Raw genomic sequence first — 19,941 nt, forward strand, 5'->3', positions numbered from 1 at the left:
TCAGACCCTGCATAGACAGCAATGCAACTACCATGTTCAAGGGCCAGAAAGGTAGTAAGGACATCATTAAAATAGTTCATGTGACATCAGTGGTTCAACCGTAATAACGACTTATCAACAATTTCTTATCTTCCGTGTCAATTGACACATTCACAAGAGTACCACAATGCATCTTATAAAATATCTTTATATGTGTTCCAAAGAAGAACGAAGGTCTTATGGGTTTGAAACAACATGAAGGTGAGTAATTAATGACAATTTTCATTTTTTTGAGTGAATTATCTCTTTAAAATAAGGGATGTGATTGGTGGATCCAAGGATATTGCTAAGGTGTTTTATCATCTGCCAGAGGAAACTCATAAGATAAAATCATTGAGGTAATACCACAATCTCCGCAAGAAGATTCATGATTTGTACACCATTTACTCATGAGACATGCACGTGGCATTTGCCAATCACAGGCATCGTCAAACCACTTTTAAATCTGAAAGCAAATGCATTTTCAGAGCATTTTATGTGTGAACTAGATAAAAAACTATCCGAAGCCACTTAACATGTTTTGTCCTTATCTGCACTCAGAATACATTCTGCAACATTGCTAAGGCGCATAACATACGCATTCTTGCTATGGAATGAGATCATTGGACAGATAAACCAAACACACCCTTGCCTCTATGACGAACTGTCATATGTCATATGTTCACATGACTTTGAGGTACCCTGATTGTAAAGTGACGGAAAAAAACATTGTTTTTTCATTTGACTTGCATTCTGGTTGGTCTTTAGCCAGCTGTTAAACAGCTGATGGGTGGTCTTGGAGGTTGCATACTAATCAAAAAACCAACTCCCAAGTCTCTATGAACTGCTGATCTCTAAACTCAGGTCCTATCATCAATGTTAGTCTGTATGGCTGTTTTAAAAGTGGATCAGTCATTTATTTAATAAGCAATGGTAATAGTGATGCTTGTCTTAAAACACAACTAGTTGTTCTTAGAAGTACTGCAAGCCTTTATCTGTATATGCTACATTATGAAAGATTGCATCCATTCGGTCATGGTCATTTCCTGTAATCCTTATTGATGTCATGGTTATGTGCCAACAGCTGATGTATTTTATTATATCAGACTGCCTGCAGTGGGTGTTACATGCATTTGTGGCCTAAAAACCTGAACTTGTCAAAGACACCTCATACTTATCTAAACTATGAACTGTAGCAATAAAGAGGCAGCATATCGTGCCTCCAGAAAGGAGGGTGGGGATGAGTGTCTGCTGAGGCATGAGGCCATTGTAACGCTTGGAAATTACGGGAATTCCCACCTCCCCAAATCCACCTCCGCACCCCCTCCTTCTCCTCTTCTTTTCTGAAGCCAGCACAAACTAATTATCTGTGCTAGCTTGATTCTGTTCCCGTACAACAGGCAGCTACTGGAGCAAAGCCTCATCCAGACTTGGAACAGTTCATCTTAATAAAACAAAGTTTATGTGTGGGTAAACAATGCCATCAACGACAACATACATGCAGGTTCAATTCAGATTAGGTAATCCAAGATAACAGCACATCATAAGTGGAACTAGGTCAGCTATTGTTGATCTCTAACCAGTGTTACTGCAGTTAAGGCTGGAATACACTGCACAACTTTTAAAGTCTGAACAAGTTTCAAAACATCAGGCATCATACACTTTCCAACTTTGTAAAACAAAACGTGACTTATTGCTAAGAGATGCATGACAATATGTGTGTTGTTCTGAAACTGGCTCAAAATATCAAACATGGTTGATATCAATAACTAAACTAATTCATAATCTGAAGCTAAAAAACATGAGTCTGTGCCCATCATAGGAGATTTTATGTGAAATAAGTCAACTCTGACTGCCAAAAATCTGCAGGTTGGCCATGACTTTAAGCAACTAGCATCGATTCATCCAGACTGTAAATCGGGGTAAAAATCTGAAAAAAAGCCATGTAGAGTATTTCAGCCTTTATCTAAAACTAAAATTTGAAAAATAGTTTTCACATAATGAATTAAAGATAAAATAATACAATTAGGTGAACAACTTCAGAAAACATCAGAAAAAGTATGCTTATTTACAAAACATATTAAAAATAAAATAAAATAAATGTAAATAAACAAAATTAAAAATAATGTAAATAAAAATAAATGAAAGCTATTTTTCTTAAAAAAAATACTAAAACAAACACAATTACTAATACTTTAATTACTAATAAAAAATAAATAAATATATATGTATGTATGTATATATACACACACATACATACTAAAATGGCACATAAGAAAATTACTAAAACTTTACAATTAAATATAGACAGATAGATAAATTAATTCAAAATAATAATAAATAATATAATAGTATGTAAATAACACTAAAATAATCTCTGCCTCTGCTTTCCTTGAGGCATCAATGGAAAGATACTAAAAAAAAAAAAATTATATAAGCTCCAAACAAGCAATGGCAAAACATTAGTCATTGTATTCTACAGATACTGATTCAAGCTGTCAATCTGTAAAAAAGTTTTTTAAAAAAAAATATATATATATATATATATATATATATATATATATATATATATATATATATATATATATATATCCAGATGACTTCAGATATGTCCAAACACTGGAGAAAGACACAAAACCAGTGTTTGATATCATACATTTACAGTCTAATGATCTCTGATGATTTGAGGGTTCGTCATGTCTTTGACACAGACATTCCTGTTTAGCTAAAAGAAGTTCAGGTGTGTCAACCCAGATTCAGTTTCACAACAGATGAAACCGTCCGTTCTGATTACTCACACCGAAATCACTTCACACAAAAATGTTCAGCTTCTGAGTATTGTGTCATATACTGACTATTGCCTTAACTGATCAAAGGTTTATGATTATAGGCTTGTTTACAGCAAAGCAAAAGCTCCCATCTGATCCCAGAACACTAACCGAGTACTACTCAACTCGATGAAGAAAGACTTTGAGCTTCATAAATAAATTTAAAAAAAAAAAAAAAAAAAGATGTGGCACGTGAACTGAAGCAGACAAGTTTTCCATCTATTCACATTTTCCAGGCTGGTAAATGAAAATGGATTGTATGAGTTTGAGCCCAAAGAGCCCAAACCCCAGGATCACGCGTGCAAGATCAGGTTACAGCGCTGGTCAGCTCAGTCACAGCGCAAAGACTTTACTAGAGCAACATAAGATTTCCATTAGAAGCTGATTTCACCCAACTAGACTTGGGGGAGCCTGTAGAGGCAGAAAGGGGGGGGGGACAGAAAAATGTCTCACTGTGCTTTTTGGAGAACGTAACGTTACCTTTTACTAAAATATTTCCTTGCAAAAACGTTATCATCATCATGATGTCACACACGATTTAAAAACATCACCACATGTCTATAATAGAAACATCCGCTCTGTCACATTCAAACCTTTAACACCTGCCTAAACACTGAGAAAATTAACAAAATAGTAACAAAGTACCATAGCAAGACAATGTGTTTTCAGTCACGTCCAAAACGTGGTATTACTATGGCATCATATGATACCATGGTATCATCTAAAGTACTATAAAGTAAATATTACACCAATATACACGAAATAAAACAACTGAGGTGAATGAATACACGCGAGTAGCAAGACAAACTGTCTTTCTTTCATTCACTTTCAACTGTAGCAATTCGACAACACGATGTATCAACTAACACGCTACATCAAACATTGTTTTGACGCTCAATTGTAGTATATTCACATAAACACAAGATTTAACGCTACAAACATAACATAAACACGTGCCAAGGGCAGGAGATACTACTCACCGCTGCAGAAAGACAGACCAGAAAACCGTCTCACAAGCCAAACTAAGTGAAACTCCATCGCGCTTTCTGAAAATGACTGTAAGTTTGCAGAGCCCAGCAGCAACCGTAGTAAAACAAAGTTGCAGTTAAGTTGGTAGAGGCGGGAAACTCAGTCAGTCATTCAGTCAGCACAGCAGCAGACACTGCAGAGATCCGCTAGCGAGCACAATAGCTGAATTGCAGAGGTGTCACTGCATAGGAATGTCTGAGGACTTTAACTCACTGTACCGCTCAAGAGACTGACACACTTCATTACTGTCACAGACACATGGTTGCGTGTCTTCACGAATACCTAATAATTCGCTTTCAGAAGTTAGTTCTAAGTTTTTAGATGTACCATGGTACATTCATGGTTTTTATTGGAATCCCTTGGAGTACCAAATACTGCACAATATCTGATATGGTAGTCATGCTTCTTATATCATATAAAATAGAAATGCAAGAAAGCGGGGACTCCCTGGTGAAAAAACCAACATATGCTGGTAGGTATGTTTTGATGCTGGGATGCTGGTTAGGTAGATTTTGATGCTGGTTTAAGCTGGTCCTTTGCTGGTTTATGCTGGTCCTTTGCTGGTTCATGCTGGTCCTTGACCAGCAACATGACCAGCAAAAACCAGCAAAGGACCAGCATAAACCAGCTAAGGACCAGCATAAACCAGCAAAGGACCAGCAAAAACCAGCAAAGGACCAGCATAAACCAGCTAAGGACCAGCATAAACCCTCAAAGGACCAGCTTAAACCAGCATCAAAACCTACCTAACCAGCATCCCAGCATCAAAACATACCTATATGCTGTTTTTTTCACCAGGGCTGTCACTGATCTTTTCTGCAAGTTACAACATGAAGCCAGTAGGTGGCAACATGTAACTGTATTTATGAATGAGTCATCGAATAATTTATTCAACTGATCAATATAATGCCATACTATTTTGTTCGGAGATGTCCAATGGTTGACATGATTGGGACTATTTTTATTGGTAAAGCAAAAACACAAAAGAAAATCACAGTCACTGCACCCTCTCAGCACAATTCTTCTGGCATATGGGGTTTCATTTGTGCCAAAAATGAGTCTACAGCCTGCTTGTTTAGGTAAATCAGTATCTGTTGATGTTTATGTTGTCTGTTGATGTCTTCTTAATCTGTCGTCCTGCCGTCTTTTTCGCTGTTGTTTTTACTGTCATCTTTATTGCAGTTTTATTCTGTCAGCCTATTCTGTCATTCTTACTGTTGTCTTGTTCTGTTGTTATTCTGTCATCCGCACTATGACATAAAGGAAGATAACAGTAAAGATTACAGAACAAAATGGCAATAAGGACGACGGTACAAACAACAGAAAAAAAATGGCAGGACGACAAATTAAGATGACATCAACAGACAACATACATGTCAACATATATTGACTTACCTGAAGAAGTAGGTAATGATGTAGACAAAGACAAACGTATAGTACAGAGAACAAACCAGTCCACTCATTTTTGGCACAAATGGAACCCCATACTGGGGGGAGGGGAGGTTGAACTCAGAGCTTAACAAAGCCTCAAGTTCGACAGTAAGCCATGTTTGTTTAGTGTTAACCATTAAGACTGGATGAGCATGCAAACTTGTGAAATGACTCATGTATCATCCCATAAAATATGAATATTTACACAGCACTTAGTTTCGAGCTCTAATTCGACTGACTAAGCGGTCTTCCAAGAGCTCTGAAATGTGGTTGGGATTTTCAGTGATCCTTTCTCCAGGTCATAACACTTTGCCAGTTGTTGCCAAGAGATGTGTATCATGAGTGAGTCATTGAATCATTCATTCATTCAATTCTTTCAAAACACTAAGTAACATGCTATTATTTTGTTCGGAGATGGGCAACTTGTTTAGACATTTTTCATAAATCTTTAATCAGCCTGTTTGTACTTTTGGGAATTTCTTTCAGTGGTGGAGCAAAAACAGACAAACTACTACATGGTATGGTAGTCATGCATAGTAGATATCATGTAAAATATTAATATTTACACAGTACATAATTTTGTCCTTAAATTCAAATGGCTGAGCTGTTCTGATATGAAGTGGAGGGAATTTTCATTGATCCTTTCTGCAGGTTACAATGCAGTAAGTGGCAACAAGTGACTGCATTTATGAATGAGTCACTGAATCATTCATTCAACTGATTTATTTAAAACAGATTTATTCAGTAATGCTACTATTGTTTTGTTCAGAGACATGTAATGTTTGATCCTGTTTCAACTTCTGGAACTATTTTTACTGGTGGAGCAAAAACAGACAAAATACACCAGCAGGTGGCAACAAGTGGCTGTTTTTATGAATGAAGCACTGAATCATTTATTCAACTGATCTATGCAAAACATAGATTTATTCAGTAATGCTACTACTGTTTTGTTCAGAGATGTAATGGTTGATCCTGTTTCGACTTCTGGGACTATTTTCACTGGTGGAGCAAAAGCAGGTGATTGTTTTTATGAACAAGTCATTGAATCATTCATTCAACTGATCTATGTAAAACACAGATTTATTCAGTGATGTTCAAAGATGTCATGGTTAGTCCTGTTTTGACTTCTGGGACTATTTTATTGGTGGAGCGAAAACAGACAAAATACACCAGCCGGTGGCAACAAGTGACTATATTTATGAATGAGTCATTGAATCATTCATTCAACTGATCTATAAAGCACAGATTTTATTCAGTAATGCTACTACTGTTTTGTTCAGAAACATGTAATGCTTTACCCAGTTTCAACATCTGTGACTTATCATTGGTGAAGCAACAACAGACAAAATACACCAGTAGGTGGCGACAAGTGACTGTTTTTATGAATGAGTCATTGAATCATTCATTCAACTGATATATATGAAAGAGATTTGTTCAGCAATGCTGCTACTGTTGTGTTCAGAGAGCTAATGGCTGATCCTTTTTTGACGTCTAGGTCTAATTTTTCATTGGAGAAGCAAAAACAGACAAAACACACCAGGAGGTGGTGACAGGTGACTGTTTTTATGAGTGAGTCATTGAATCATTCGATGCATTCTTTTAAAACACTGAGTAGTGTATTGTTTGGAGACATGCAAAGGCTGATTCTACTTTGACATGTGGAATGATTTTCATTGGTGGAGCAAAAACAGACAAAGCAACTGGCATTGTAGTATCTAATATGTAAGTCAACTCAACACTAAGCCATATGTGACACAATATCATGTTAATACAACACTGTTTGACACTTAGAAATAGAAATACCATGGTATACCTTCTATAAAAGGAAGTTTAAACTACAATTAGTTAAGTACCATTGCAGCAGTAGGAATGCTGCATAGACATTATCTGGTTTTGACTACATCTGAAGGTTACTTCCTTTGGCTAAATTGATAACATTGTTTGATTTCCTGTTGTGCCAAACTAGATGAATTATACGAATGCCTTTACCGGATGAAACTAAGATCACAGAGTGGTGGCAGATGCTTTCATGTTGTAAACATATGTTCATAATTTTGTATTGTGATAGTTTATTCCTTTTCCACATGTTTGTTATGCTCTGTTTATGTATGCAGTGATAATCCACACCTAAAACAGTCCAAACAGAGGGGTTTGCATCCAGTTCCTTCCACCGTTCACTACTCAGTGTTAAAAAAAACAACCCCAGGGAATATAAAATGAACTATTAGGCAAAGAATCATATAGAAATATGCCAGCGCATATTCACTTTAACTATGTGTTTGTATTCTTGGCAGAATAATGATGATTTTTCCGATTCTCGCTCCACAAGGAGGGAACTCTTATGCCATCCAAAAAGAATGCGCAGTTCTTCCACTCCCAGTCAATCTGTCACATGTAATCCTACAGCATGTGGAACTGTTGCTTTCCAGTTGCAGTTCATTTACAAAACCACACAAGTAAGCCTTTGTATGTTGCAGGTCACTGTGACAGGCTTTTATGTGCTTTTATGATACAGTTTTTGGATTTCTGAGCATTTATGTTTGCACGACTGCGGCTTGTTGCATAACAATGCAGACATGATTTTGTGTTTTTAGCTCAGGCGTTTTTGATTATGTTTTGGGAGTGGATTATTAAACAAGGATTTAAGTACTTGTAAATATTCAAATAAGGCTGTCACAGGTTTTTGCAATTGTAACTGCTATTCGAATGGTACTCGTGACCTCATAATCTGTCACTTCGTGGCCTTTTTGTTTTGTCTTTCCATCTAAACACCTGCAAGTGAACGTTTTCATAAACTGAAGTCTCAACAATTGAAGGTGGTGTTGATCTAAACCTGTCAATGTCACCTCCTAATCTGTGTTACACTGCTGCCCTCTACTGGATAGCAAAGTCAAGTGACTGCTTCAATCATAAGTGGATGCTGAGTTTTGAATATCGTCAGAGTGACTAAGCGCTTAATGTAGACAAGACTAAGCAATAAGCATGTTTGTTTATTAACTTTCTAATTATTTGTTTGTATCTGTAACATCCATTATGTTCTTCTGCACAAATGTTATGAAGTTTCATCCGTTATAATTTCTTTTGTTTACTGTGTCCATGTGGCAGAATGAAATTTATTTATTTATGTATTTATTTTCCACTGATAGTTTAGACTACTTTTTAATGAATGTTTGACATGTGCCAAACATCAGGGATGGGCAAAACTCAAACAAAAAATAAATAACTTGACTTAAATAAATAATTTGACAAAATATAAACAATATTCCTAATACATTTTCTCAAATAATTACAGATTAAGATTTAAAAAAAAAAAAAAGTCATACTGTACAGCTATGAAAAATCATTTTATCACATTTTATCACATTCACCGCATTTAAATCTATTACTTTATATGCTGAGCTATAACCACACAAATGTACTTATAATAAACATCAGAAAATGTCAAATTTATTCATTCAGTTTTTTTATACACTGTAGAAAGTTTGTATTTTAGAGTACATTTTACAAAAAAGTTACTATTTTAGTCTTTCTCATTTCACTTTTTTACTAGCAATTTCAGAGTAAAAATTGTTTATTCATCAGTTTTTTGATGAGGTTCTTTAATGATTATGAAAACGAACAAAATAAAAATGTAGAATATTTATTATAATGAACAACACATTGAGACACTACTAAATTTTTATATTTTAAAGGTGCTGTCTCTGAGATTCAATTGCTGCTTCATTGAAATGTAATTGAAGTTACAGTCCTGTGTCTGTTTGCTACCTCAAATTTAAGAAATTTCAATTAATTCAATTAATTCTGAATGGTGCACAACTCTGGCAAACATGTGATATATTTTGGCCAAACCCTATAAAATATCTGTTTGTTGTGCATCTGTTTAACAGTTAACATTTTTATCCAAACCGACTTTAACAAGCAATTTGTCACAGATCCAACACTATTACAACAATGGAGTTAGCTGAATACATTTATATAGTAGATTTACATTGGCATTGTTATCCAAAATAAATGATTAATAAGGGAAAATGCAGTAAAACTCAGAATGAATAAGATATGTGTATTTTAGGTAAGGCTAGCGACTGTATAAAGGCTTGTAAAGTTACACAATGTAAACCGGTTCCCATATCTTCTGTCAAGGTTGTGTATTTAAAAAAGGAGTTTGGTACAACCCATTTAACCAAAAATGTTTGTTTAAGGAGATTAAAGGATATAACTGAAATAGCCAAAGCCTTAATTAGAAGGGGTTGTTCCATGTGTGTTTATTGAACCTGTGTTGATCTATCATTACAGCCTGCTGCTGTTATCTGTTGACAATGTAAATGTACTGCGTTAGAACAGGCTGTTCATGTCTAGAGTTACTTACCAAACAGTCTGGGGCCATTTGTTTGAGGATAGGGGGCAAAACAGCTTGTTCTTGTTAGAAGGCAGAAAGCAAACAGCCCTGGATGATGCATAGAAAATGCTAAAATTAAATATTTAAAGGAACAGTTCACCTAAAAATTAAAACATTTACTCACCCTCAGATCATCCAAGAACTAAACTTGTAAGTTTGTTTCTTAAAGGAGAAGTCCACTTCCAGAACAACAATTTACTCACCCCCTTGTCATCCAAGATGTTCATGTCTTTCTGTCTTCAGTCGTGAAGAAATTATGTTTTTTGAGGAAAGCATTTCAGGATTTTTCTCCATATAATGGACTTCATTGGTGCCCCGATTTTGAACTTTCAAAAGTTCTTTTGTAATTTTTTTTTTCGGAAAAAATTTTTAAATATACTTTTTAAACACAAAAGCTCATGTAGCACAGGCTCTGGGATGCGCGTTCACGACACTACGTACTACTGAATTGCGTCGAAAGGTCACACGGAACGTAGGCGGAACTACAGACTCAGCGAACACGCAAAGACTAAGAAAGTGCAAGTAAGTTTGTAAACGCTGTTTACAAACAAAAAGGTACAATGACGTCCTCCTCTCAAGTTGTAGGAGAAAATAAGATGGAGTTTTTCGCCATACTCAGTACACAGACGATGAACTTATATGTGATTCGTAGTAGTGATTGGAAGATCGGATCATTTTACCGACTCGGACCTTTGAGTCTTGTTTAGCAAAATGAACAAATCTTTTTTCGAGTCATTTCGTTCATTTTTAGCAAAATATAATTAAATGGTTACGTGTTACTTCCCTAACACATCTACTGCTTACACAAACATTGATCACACTTCAAACAAGACAAAACTATAATGTTATAAGAAACAGAAAAGACTAATTCATTGTTTATCTGGGTCTTTAATCTATGATTAGCTCTGACATGTTTTCAGGTTTGAGTCGTTCGTTCATCACGTGACAGCCCCATAAGGTGAACGAATGACTCGAAACAGTTGAACTAATTCCAGTACAGAACCTAATAGGATGTTGCGCATGCGTGACTGAATGAATCACTCCCCGAGACGACTCATTCTTCCCGAGTCACATTGAAGATTCGTTCAAAGTGAAAGAATCTTTCAAGAACGTCCCATTACTAATTCGTAGCATCGTGGACGCGCATCCCAGAGCCTGTGCTACACGAGCTTTTGTGCTTAAAAAGTATACAATATTTTTATTTTTCGAAAAAAAATGACCAATCATTTCACTAGATAAGACCCTTCTTCCTCGGCTGGGATTGTTTAGAGCCCTTTGAAGCTGCATTTAAATTGAAAATCCTGAAATGCTTTCCTCAAAAACCACAATTTCTTCACGAGTGACGACAGAAAGACATGAACATCTTGAGTAAATTCATTGAGTAAATTATTTGTAAATTGTTGTTCTGGAAGTGGACTTCTTTAATCGAAACAGATTTGGAGATGTAAATTTTAGTTAAAATCACTTGCTCACCAATGAATCCTCTGTAGTGAATGGGTGCCTTCAGAATAAGAGTCCAAACAACTGATAAAATTACATTGTCATACAATGCCTTATAATGATGGATTTGTTTCTTACAAACACACAGCTTTTTACTTGACAAGACATTATTGTGATGTTTTTATTATAGCTGCTTGGACTCTCATTCTGACGGCACCCATTCACTGCAGAGGACCCATTGGTGAGCAAGTGATGTAATGCTGAATTTCTCAGCATTATCTACATCTTAGATGGCCTGAGGTTGAATAAATCTTCAGCAAATGTTCATTTTTAGCTGGAATATTTCTTTAAATGGTGCTGCTGTGTGTAACATTAGTATACAATAGTATGCAATTAAAATAATCCCATCTAAGGCATAAAATCACAAAATGATGGGAGAAAGAACAGAAAATCCACAAGAATGCAGCTATAATCCTTCTTAACCACTTGGCAGAAGTGAGGATCACATGATTACCATGTTGTAGCCTGCAAATGTAAATTCTTGGTTAGTACTTCCAGAAAAAGACTCTGTACTCAGCATTGTAGGAATCTTTCATTTATTTCAACTACCAAAGTTCAAAAGTCGTATAAATAAGCAAGATAAAATCTACAGCAGGCATTATTTAAATTGACAACCTTATTCAATAAACACTTTGGAGGGATCTGCTCTTACATAAATGGATTGTTGACAGAAATGTTATTAGATTAAAAAATAAAAAACAAAATAAATTAAGGCAGCATTTCCATAAATCGCTGGTGACGTATTAGTAAACCATAGTGCTTTTTAAAAAGATAAACTGACACAACAAGTCAGTGTAAAGTGCTTTTAGGTCAGTTTACACAAACAGGTTTAAATAAAATGATCAAATTAAATAAATGTAAAGGGAAAACAATCTAAAGAGCCCCATTTCTGACAGTCATGGCCTCTTGTAACAAGTCATCTTTGTGCACACGTCTGATAAATAAATTAGTGTGACTCATTCTATATCAAACCTGTGGATATATCTAAGGTACATAAGGACAGAGTTCAAGTGGTTTGTTAAGGTTCAGAACACATTACTGATTGCATATTCAGCTTTAAGCACATATAATCCAGAACTTAACAGAACAAACCTTCATTTGAGCGTGCAAAAATATTCAGACAAACTGTTCACCCTGTGTCTTCCTTTTAAAAGTAATGCCAGTTACAGTATATTGTCTATGCAAAGTGCAAAGGGTTTTAAAAGGATAATTTGCCCAAAACATAAAATCCTGTCATCATTTACTCATCCTTGTGTTGTTCCAAACTTCGAGATTTTTGGCAGAATGTTCACGCTGCTCTTTTCTATACAATGAAAATGAATGGGGCACAACAACAAATGACATTCGGTATCATTCATGTCATACGGATGATGACAAATGGAGTAAAATAGGAACATTTCAGGAAATAACTACTTAGATTTCCATGCTGTTCTCAAAAAAATCTACCATGTGACCGTGGGGTCGCCATATCTGACCATGGACCACAAAACCAGTCATAAGTGTCAGTTTGTCAAAATTAAGATTTATACATCCATAAATAAGCTTTCTGTTGATGTATGCTGTATTAGGACAGGACAATATTTGGCAAAGATACAACTATTTGAAAATCTGGAATCTAAGGGTGCAAAAAAATCTAAATATTGAGAAAATCGCCTTTAAAGTTATCCAAATGAAGTTATATAAATTATATAAAACTTAGAATAAATTATGGAAAATGTATGGAACGTGTGAAAAACAGTGACTTTGCGACAATAAAAAAAATCTCCTTTTTTGTTCCATGAAAAATCATGGTATGAGGGTGAGTAAACAATGGAATTGAACTTTTTGGTGATATTTACACACATCAAGCTCAGGTCCTGACCAGCAGTCTATTATTATGTCATCGACTAAACTCTCTAAATGATAAAGCAGTACTGTCTCAACAGTAGTATCTTGATTAAAAAATATCTGTTGTCTTCACTAAAGAATATCGACTTTAAGAAACTATAAAACCAATAAAATACTGTCATATACTGTACATACTGCATACAGTAAGGTCCTAAAATCTCAGACTTTCGATGTATATTATTACAGTAAAACAGCTTCTTTGGTATCTAATGCAGCAATTATTTGTAGCAAACATATAAAATCTCTTTCATCTCACTATAATTTGCAATCAGCTTTTATTTTTTGTGCTACTATACCACTTCTTTATGGCCACCCCACTAGTGCTGCTTATCACACACAGCGCTCCTCCCAAACTCCACCATGTCGGTTTGCGGTTGAGGAATAGGAACTGCAGGATGAACGCCAGGACCACATCCATCGTCCTCATCAGTGCAACAGGTCCTGCTTTCTCAATCTGCAGGGCTTTGGTTAGGAACGTCTGGCCGGCTATACCGAGCAGCCCGATGGCCATGAGCGTCCACCTGTCCCAGCCGCAGGAAGGAATTTTCCATTCGTCCAAGATGAACAAAACAATGACACACTCGATAAGTCCCAGGACTGCATAGTACCACACGGAGAGGTAGTAATGAACACTTTTCCCTATTTTTCTCAGAATGACCATAGTGCAAGCCGCTCCGATCGCCCCCGCGAAGGCAGCCACCGTGCCTTTGATGTGATTGGTGTAGTCTCCTTCGATCCCAGACAGCTCGCCACCAAAGAGGAAGGGAGGTCTGGCTATCAGTATGACACCGGTAAGTGTAAACACAGTAAAAATGACATCCCATATTGTGCACCTCTCCTTGAGAAAAATCCAAGCCAGCAAGGCTGTGAAGACTGGATTGCTGAACATTATAACTGTGGCGTCGGCTAGGGGCATCTGCAGAACTGCATAATACAACAAGATCATGGCATTGGACCCAAGGAACCCTCTGAAGAACAGGTAGACTCGCATACCTCTTGGTCCCAAAAAGCCAGTGCTAAAAAAATAAAATCAAATTTATATTGAATCCAATTAAAGAGTCAAGAGATTGATACTTTTAACATATATATTCAATTACATATTCAAAGTAGTACTATGGACTGATACTTACTTGATAATTTATCAGATTTATACATGTTCTATGGATTCTTATAAAGTATCAGATTTACTCCTGTATTATAAAGTCTTACTTGTAAGATATACATAGTTGTATTATAGAATTATGTATCATATCAGATACATACTTGTATTATAAGAGTCTTAAGATATCAGATTCATACTAGCATTATAGAACCTTGTATTATATCAGACTTGTTTTCAAGATTCTTGTAATAAAACAGCTTCATACCTGAGTTATAGATTCATACTTTATATAATATTTTAGACTCATACTGTATTATACATATATACTTGTACCATATCAGATTCAAAGCTGTTTTATAAATTCTTGATATATATTAGATTCATTATTCATTATTAGAACTATAATATAGATTCAAACTTGTAAAATCAGATTCATACTTGTATTATAGATTCTTACTTGTAATAAATCAGATTTATACTTGAATTATAGATTCATACTTGTATCACCAGATTCATTCTTGTATTATATATTCTTACTTGTAATATATCAGATTTGTACTTGTATTGCACACTTTTGTAATATATCAGATTTGTAATTGTATTACACATTCAAACTTGTATTATAGATTCTTTCTTGTAATATATCAGATTTGTACTTGTATTGTTTGTACTTGTATGATACATTAATACTTATGATATAGATTCTTACTTGTATTATACATTTTTGTACTATAGATTCTTATTGTAATATATCAGATTCATACCTGTATTATATATTCTTATAATACATCAGATTTGGACTTGTATTAATCATTTATACTTGTATTGTACATCAATACTTATGATATAAATTGTTACTTGTAATATTTGATTCGTACTTGTATTATAGATTCTGTCTTGTAATATATCAGATTCATACTTGTATTACACATTCTAACACATATTATATATTCTTACTTGTAATTTATCAGATTCGTACTTGTATTATACATTCCCACTTGTAAAATATCAGATTCATACTTGTATTATACATTAATTCTTATATATTCTTGTAATATAACAGATGTACTTGTATTATACATTTGTACTTGTATTATACATTCATACCTATAGAGTCATGTGATATACAAGATTCATACTTGTATTGTACATTTAAACTTGTAATATATCAGATTCATTCTTGTATTATACATTCATACTGGTATTATATATTCTTGTAATTTATCAGACTTGTCCTTGTATTATACATTCTTATTAGGGCTGCAACGATTAATCGAACGATGTCGTGAGGCGCGTTTAGTCAATGAAGCCGGTACTTTGATTAGTAGTAAATCTTATATATTCTTACTTGTATTATTCATACTTGTATAGTATAATCTTGTAATTTATCAGATTCGTATTTGTATTATACAATCATACTTGTACTATAGATTATTACTTATGATAGATCCATACTTGTATTATAGATTCATACTTGTATCATAACAGATTCATACTTGTTTCATAGATTCTTGTAATATATCAGAATTATATACCATAGATTCATAGTTGTATAATAAATTCATACTTGTAATATATCATGGCTGGCATGACAAACAGCATCTGGAAGAAGCAACGTATTGCACTGATTTCAATGGCGTGCATCCCCTCGATCTTCTTTACAAGAAGAGCCGCAGTGGAGAAGAAGACAGATGCTAACAAGGCATAAAGGAGGCCCAGCCCCGGACATGCTGGTTTGTTTTCTGTGGATGAATATAACAAAACAGCTTAACATCACATTGGTTAGTCAATTACAAAAAAAATTGGATGATATGCTTCATAAATAAATATTTGCTGAGAAAGCCACTCAATGCAGACAATTCAAATACATTAGCCTTGTGACCAATGCTTTGCAAAATTCTGTACATTCTTTCAAATCTCCATTTTTTACAGACAGCAGAATTCACAATTTTTTAATGCTTCTTACCAAATTACCAAGTTAAATTGACTTTTCCGCAGAACCCTTATAAAAATTAATAATGGTTCATTTTCATAAGGTAATGTTTATTTACTGGAGCACCATATGAAAGTACTTTAGCACCACAGTCATTTTAGACAAACCATTTGCACAAATGATAGAAATGAGAAATGAGAAGTACACAGCGTGATTTGGCTTTGTGGGGTGTGATCTGAATTTTGATCTTGGAGTGAAATGAGATGGAGAGAGCAAAACAGCATGAATCTCAACACACTGTTGGTGATTCTGTTTAACTTTGACACTGAAGTGATATCAAATGTGACAGGAATGATTACGCAACCAAATGCAACTTTACTACCTGTCGGTGAGCAGAGCTCATGCTCAGGTTCTGTGGTTGCCAACATTGGACAAACGCCAAATTGTATCAAATGTCCCTTGAGGACCTGGCCTCACACAAAGATCATGGGCCCTGGAACATAACACATACCCAACAATGTGGTTTTGAGTTAAAACAAACAACTTCACCTGACTGTTTAGAGAGAGCACTGCGGAAAGAAAAAGGATACTGTTTCCTGGTGTGATTCACACTTTGTAATTCCCACAAAGCCAGTACTGGTCATAATGATAAGGATTTCTGGTTAAACTCTCCCTGTGAAAATATGCAATCTGCCATTTTGTAATAGACAAGATGGTCACTTAAAATTACAAAGCTATTTTAAGAAATAAAATGGAAATACCGTGTACATGATACAATTATTTATTACCATGTGTCCAATATATCAAAGTATCATGATCACTGTAGCAAGCTAGAATGTTTTATAAGGATGTGCTTGCCTGGTCATACAGAATCTCATTTAAAAATATAGTATGAAAAACATCCAAGTCTGATACACTGTAAGTGTTCCCTTTTCAAAAGTTACCATGGTAACCACAGTTTGCAACAACAGAGTGTTACAGTTGGGTTCCGGAAGTAAAAATTCCATTCATTTCTCCATTAGGGAAATGATTTTGAATGAATGAACTAGATAAACATCTAAAGAAAGTCTTATTAAACTTCCCGAAAGCAAGACTACTGAAAAGTGGACGGACCTGTCGTACTTTATTGTACTACAGTACACACAGCTGTGCTAAATTAGCCACCACTTTAATCAAAAATACATAAAAAAAAAATCCCATATAAACTTATAGAAATTACACAGTAGAAATAATAACTGTAAAACCTTTTTGGTTGACGTGGCTATTAAATAACCACAGTTTATTTTAAAAGCGGAAACAATGGTTACTGTGGTAATTGTGTGTAAAGGGGCTTGATACAATGTAACTGTTCTGTCAGCTTTTATAAAAAAAGAAGTTACCATGGTAACTCAGTCATTTATTCCACAGTTACAGCAGTTAATAGTTACCGTAAAATCATGATAAATTCATAAGCGTTTACATTCAAACAGTTTAAGAAATAATCAGAAACGTGTTACGTTGGTAAAATCTGATTTACCGATGTTTCATTTTTGATGGCATATGGCTAATACAAAGTTACCACAGATTTACTGTAGTATTTATGGTACTCTTAAAAATTATACACCAGGTTTACCAGGTTAAATGTGTTATAGAAACTGCAAAGTCATGCCAAATCACTGATAATGGTTTCTAAAGCCAAGTTACCACAGATTTATTCCAGTTTATTAATAATTATAGTAACCGTTGCATTTTGGAAAGGTGGAAACCATGGTTACTGTATATAAGGGGCTTGATACAATGTAACTGTTCTCGTTACTTTTACACTAAAAAAAGTTACTATGGCAACCCTGCCATTTATTCCACATGTGCTACAGTTAATTAGTGCTGTCAAACGAATAATCAGAATTTTTTTATACCTAGTATATGTGTGTGTACTAAGTATATTTATTATGTATAAATATAAATACACACACATGTACATATTTTTAAATATAGAAATAAAAAAACTTTTTTTCTTAAATATATATGTATATATGAGTGTACTTATATATAAATAATAAATATACACAGTACATATATTATGTAAACAAAAAACGTAATCGTTATTAATCATTTGACAGCACTACTGTTAATAACAGGTTATTGTAACATAATTTTAAATGGATAAGCCTCAATCAAATAGTTTAAGAATCGATCAGAAATATGTCCTTGTTAAATTTTTTATTTACTTGTTAATTTCATACTTTTTTTAACACAAAGTTACCATCAATTAGTAGTATCAACGGAACTGTATGTACCGGGTTTGATACAATGTAACCGTTCTCGTCAGCTTTTACAGAATAAACTCTTAAAAGTTCCATCTTTTATGAAAATTAAACCGAATTCTTTTAATTAATTGCGAAATCACAGCTAAGTCTTGGTAAATTTGGGGTTTACTTGTTTAACAGTTTAAGAAACGAACAAAATCTTGATTATAATTTGAATTTATTTATTATTTATTTATGGCAGGTCGCTATAATAGAACGTTATCGTAGATTTATTCTAGCAGTATCAGTAGTTACACTAACAGTAGCGTTTAAAATGCGTAAACCGTGGTTGCTATGATGAATGTAACTACTCCCCATTGCTGTAACACTAAAAGTGTCATAGAGGTCACACAGGTGTAGAAATAGAAACGGAACAGAAATAGATCAAACGAAGGACCCACATGTCTTTAATAACTGATATCTTCTGCTCGTGTAAGAGTTAAGCTCGGTTTACCTTTTTGAACTGTGTTTGCCCCCGTGTCCTCCTCACCATCGTCATTCTCGTCGCCGTCAGGGTCGTTTCTGTTTTCGTCACAAACCCGGTAAAACGCAGCGCCGCTGACCCGCTGGCAGTCCTGCGCGTCAGCATCCGTATCCACTGGCACTTCTGTTCGACTTTGCAACTCAATTTCCTCCCCAACGTCCCCATCGTCAACTTTATGACAAAGCACACGGATGTCGTCCGCTCTATAAGGGACAACAGATATATCTGTGTCATTATTACTAACAGAGCCATTGCGCTGTCTAATATCACCCATGACAGAGGAGAACAGCTGCTTGGCATACCTTGACCACGCGTCTTGACACACGGTTGCCTTCGGGTAGAAATGGTACCGAGCAACAAGTTAAATAATTAACCTTGTACAAAGAAAGAGAGGGTTGCGTTCCTCTGCCACTAGAGGAAGACAAAATGCGTTTGAAGAGCGGTTGGACGACAATGACGTTTCACAGCGTTTCATCACACACACATATACAATAACAGTAAAAAGTTTTTTAACAGTATGATTTTTAATGTTTTTTAAAGAAGTCTCTTCTGCTCACCAAGCCTGCATTTACTTGATCCAAAGCACAGCAAAAACAGTAAATATGTTTACTATTTAAAATATCTGTTTTCTATTTGAATGTATTTAAAAAATGCAATTTATTCCTGTGATTTCAAAGCTGATTTTTTAGCATCATTACTCCGGTCACATGATCCTTTAGAAATCATTCTACTATTCTGATTTGCTGCTTAAAAACATACATTATTATTATGTTGAAAACAGCTGAGTAGATTTTTTTTTGTCAGGTTTCTGATGAATAGAAAGCTCAGAAGAACAGCGTTTATCTTAAATAGAATAAATCAATTTTAAAGCATCCTTGCTAAATAAAACAATTAATTTCTCTAACTGAACAGCAAATCAGCATATCAGAATGATTTCTGAAGGATCATGTGACACTGAAGACTGGAGTAATGATGCTGAAAATTTAGATTTGATCACAGAAATAAATTAAGTTTTAAAATATATTAAAATAGAAAGCTGTTATTTTAA

At 34.7% G+C, this 19,941-nt stretch overlaps 2 protein-coding genes across 7 annotated transcripts in view; both read right to left on the bottom strand.

Moving 5' to 3' along the window:
• plce1 (phospholipase C, epsilon 1) overlaps nucleotides 1-4,042 on the bottom strand; it is a 91,629-nt gene extending 87,587 nt beyond the window's left edge. For all 6 annotated transcript variants that reach the window (XM_051124086.1, XM_051124080.1, XM_051124079.1 and 3 more), the window contains exon 1: nucleotides 3,827-4,042. The gene's annotated coding sequence lies outside the window, so the exon portion shown is untranslated. The remainder of the gene's footprint in view (nucleotides 1-3,826) is intronic.
• A 9,265-nt stretch (nucleotides 4,043-13,307) lies between these two features.
• Nucleotides 13,308-19,302, bottom strand: slc35g1 (solute carrier family 35 member G1). Its single transcript, XM_051124930.1, has 3 exons — nucleotides 18,864-19,302; nucleotides 15,759-15,933; nucleotides 13,308-14,105 (listed from the first exon to the last, which is right to left on the bottom strand). Exons 1-3 carry the CDS (start codon nucleotides 19,165-19,167, stop codon nucleotides 13,358-13,360), a joined length of 1,227 nt encoding a protein of 408 aa, XP_050980887.1. The 5' UTR covers nucleotides 19,168-19,302; the 3' UTR covers nucleotides 13,308-13,357.
• Nucleotides 19,303-19,941: the final 639 nt, after the last annotated feature.

The sequence above is a fragment of the Labeo rohita genome, chromosome 12 (assembly GCF_022985175.1).
Source record: "Labeo rohita strain BAU-BD-2019 chromosome 12, IGBB_LRoh.1.0, whole genome shotgun sequence".
Lineage (NCBI taxonomy): Eukaryota > Metazoa > Chordata > Actinopteri > Cypriniformes > Cyprinidae > Labeo > Labeo rohita.

Coding starts and splice junctions, on each gene's coding strand:
- slc35g1 (XM_051124930.1), bottom strand. CDS start 19,167: ATGGGTGATATTAGACAGCGCAATGGCTCTGTTAGTAATAATGACACA. Junction 15,934..18,863: donor GGCAAACACAGTTCAAAAAG/GTAAACCGAGCT, acceptor ATTCATCCACAG/AAAACAAACCAGCATGTCCG. Junction 14,106..15,758: donor CCAGCCATGATATATTACAA/GTATGAATTTAT, acceptor TTATTTTTTTAG/CACTGGCTTTTTGGGACCAA.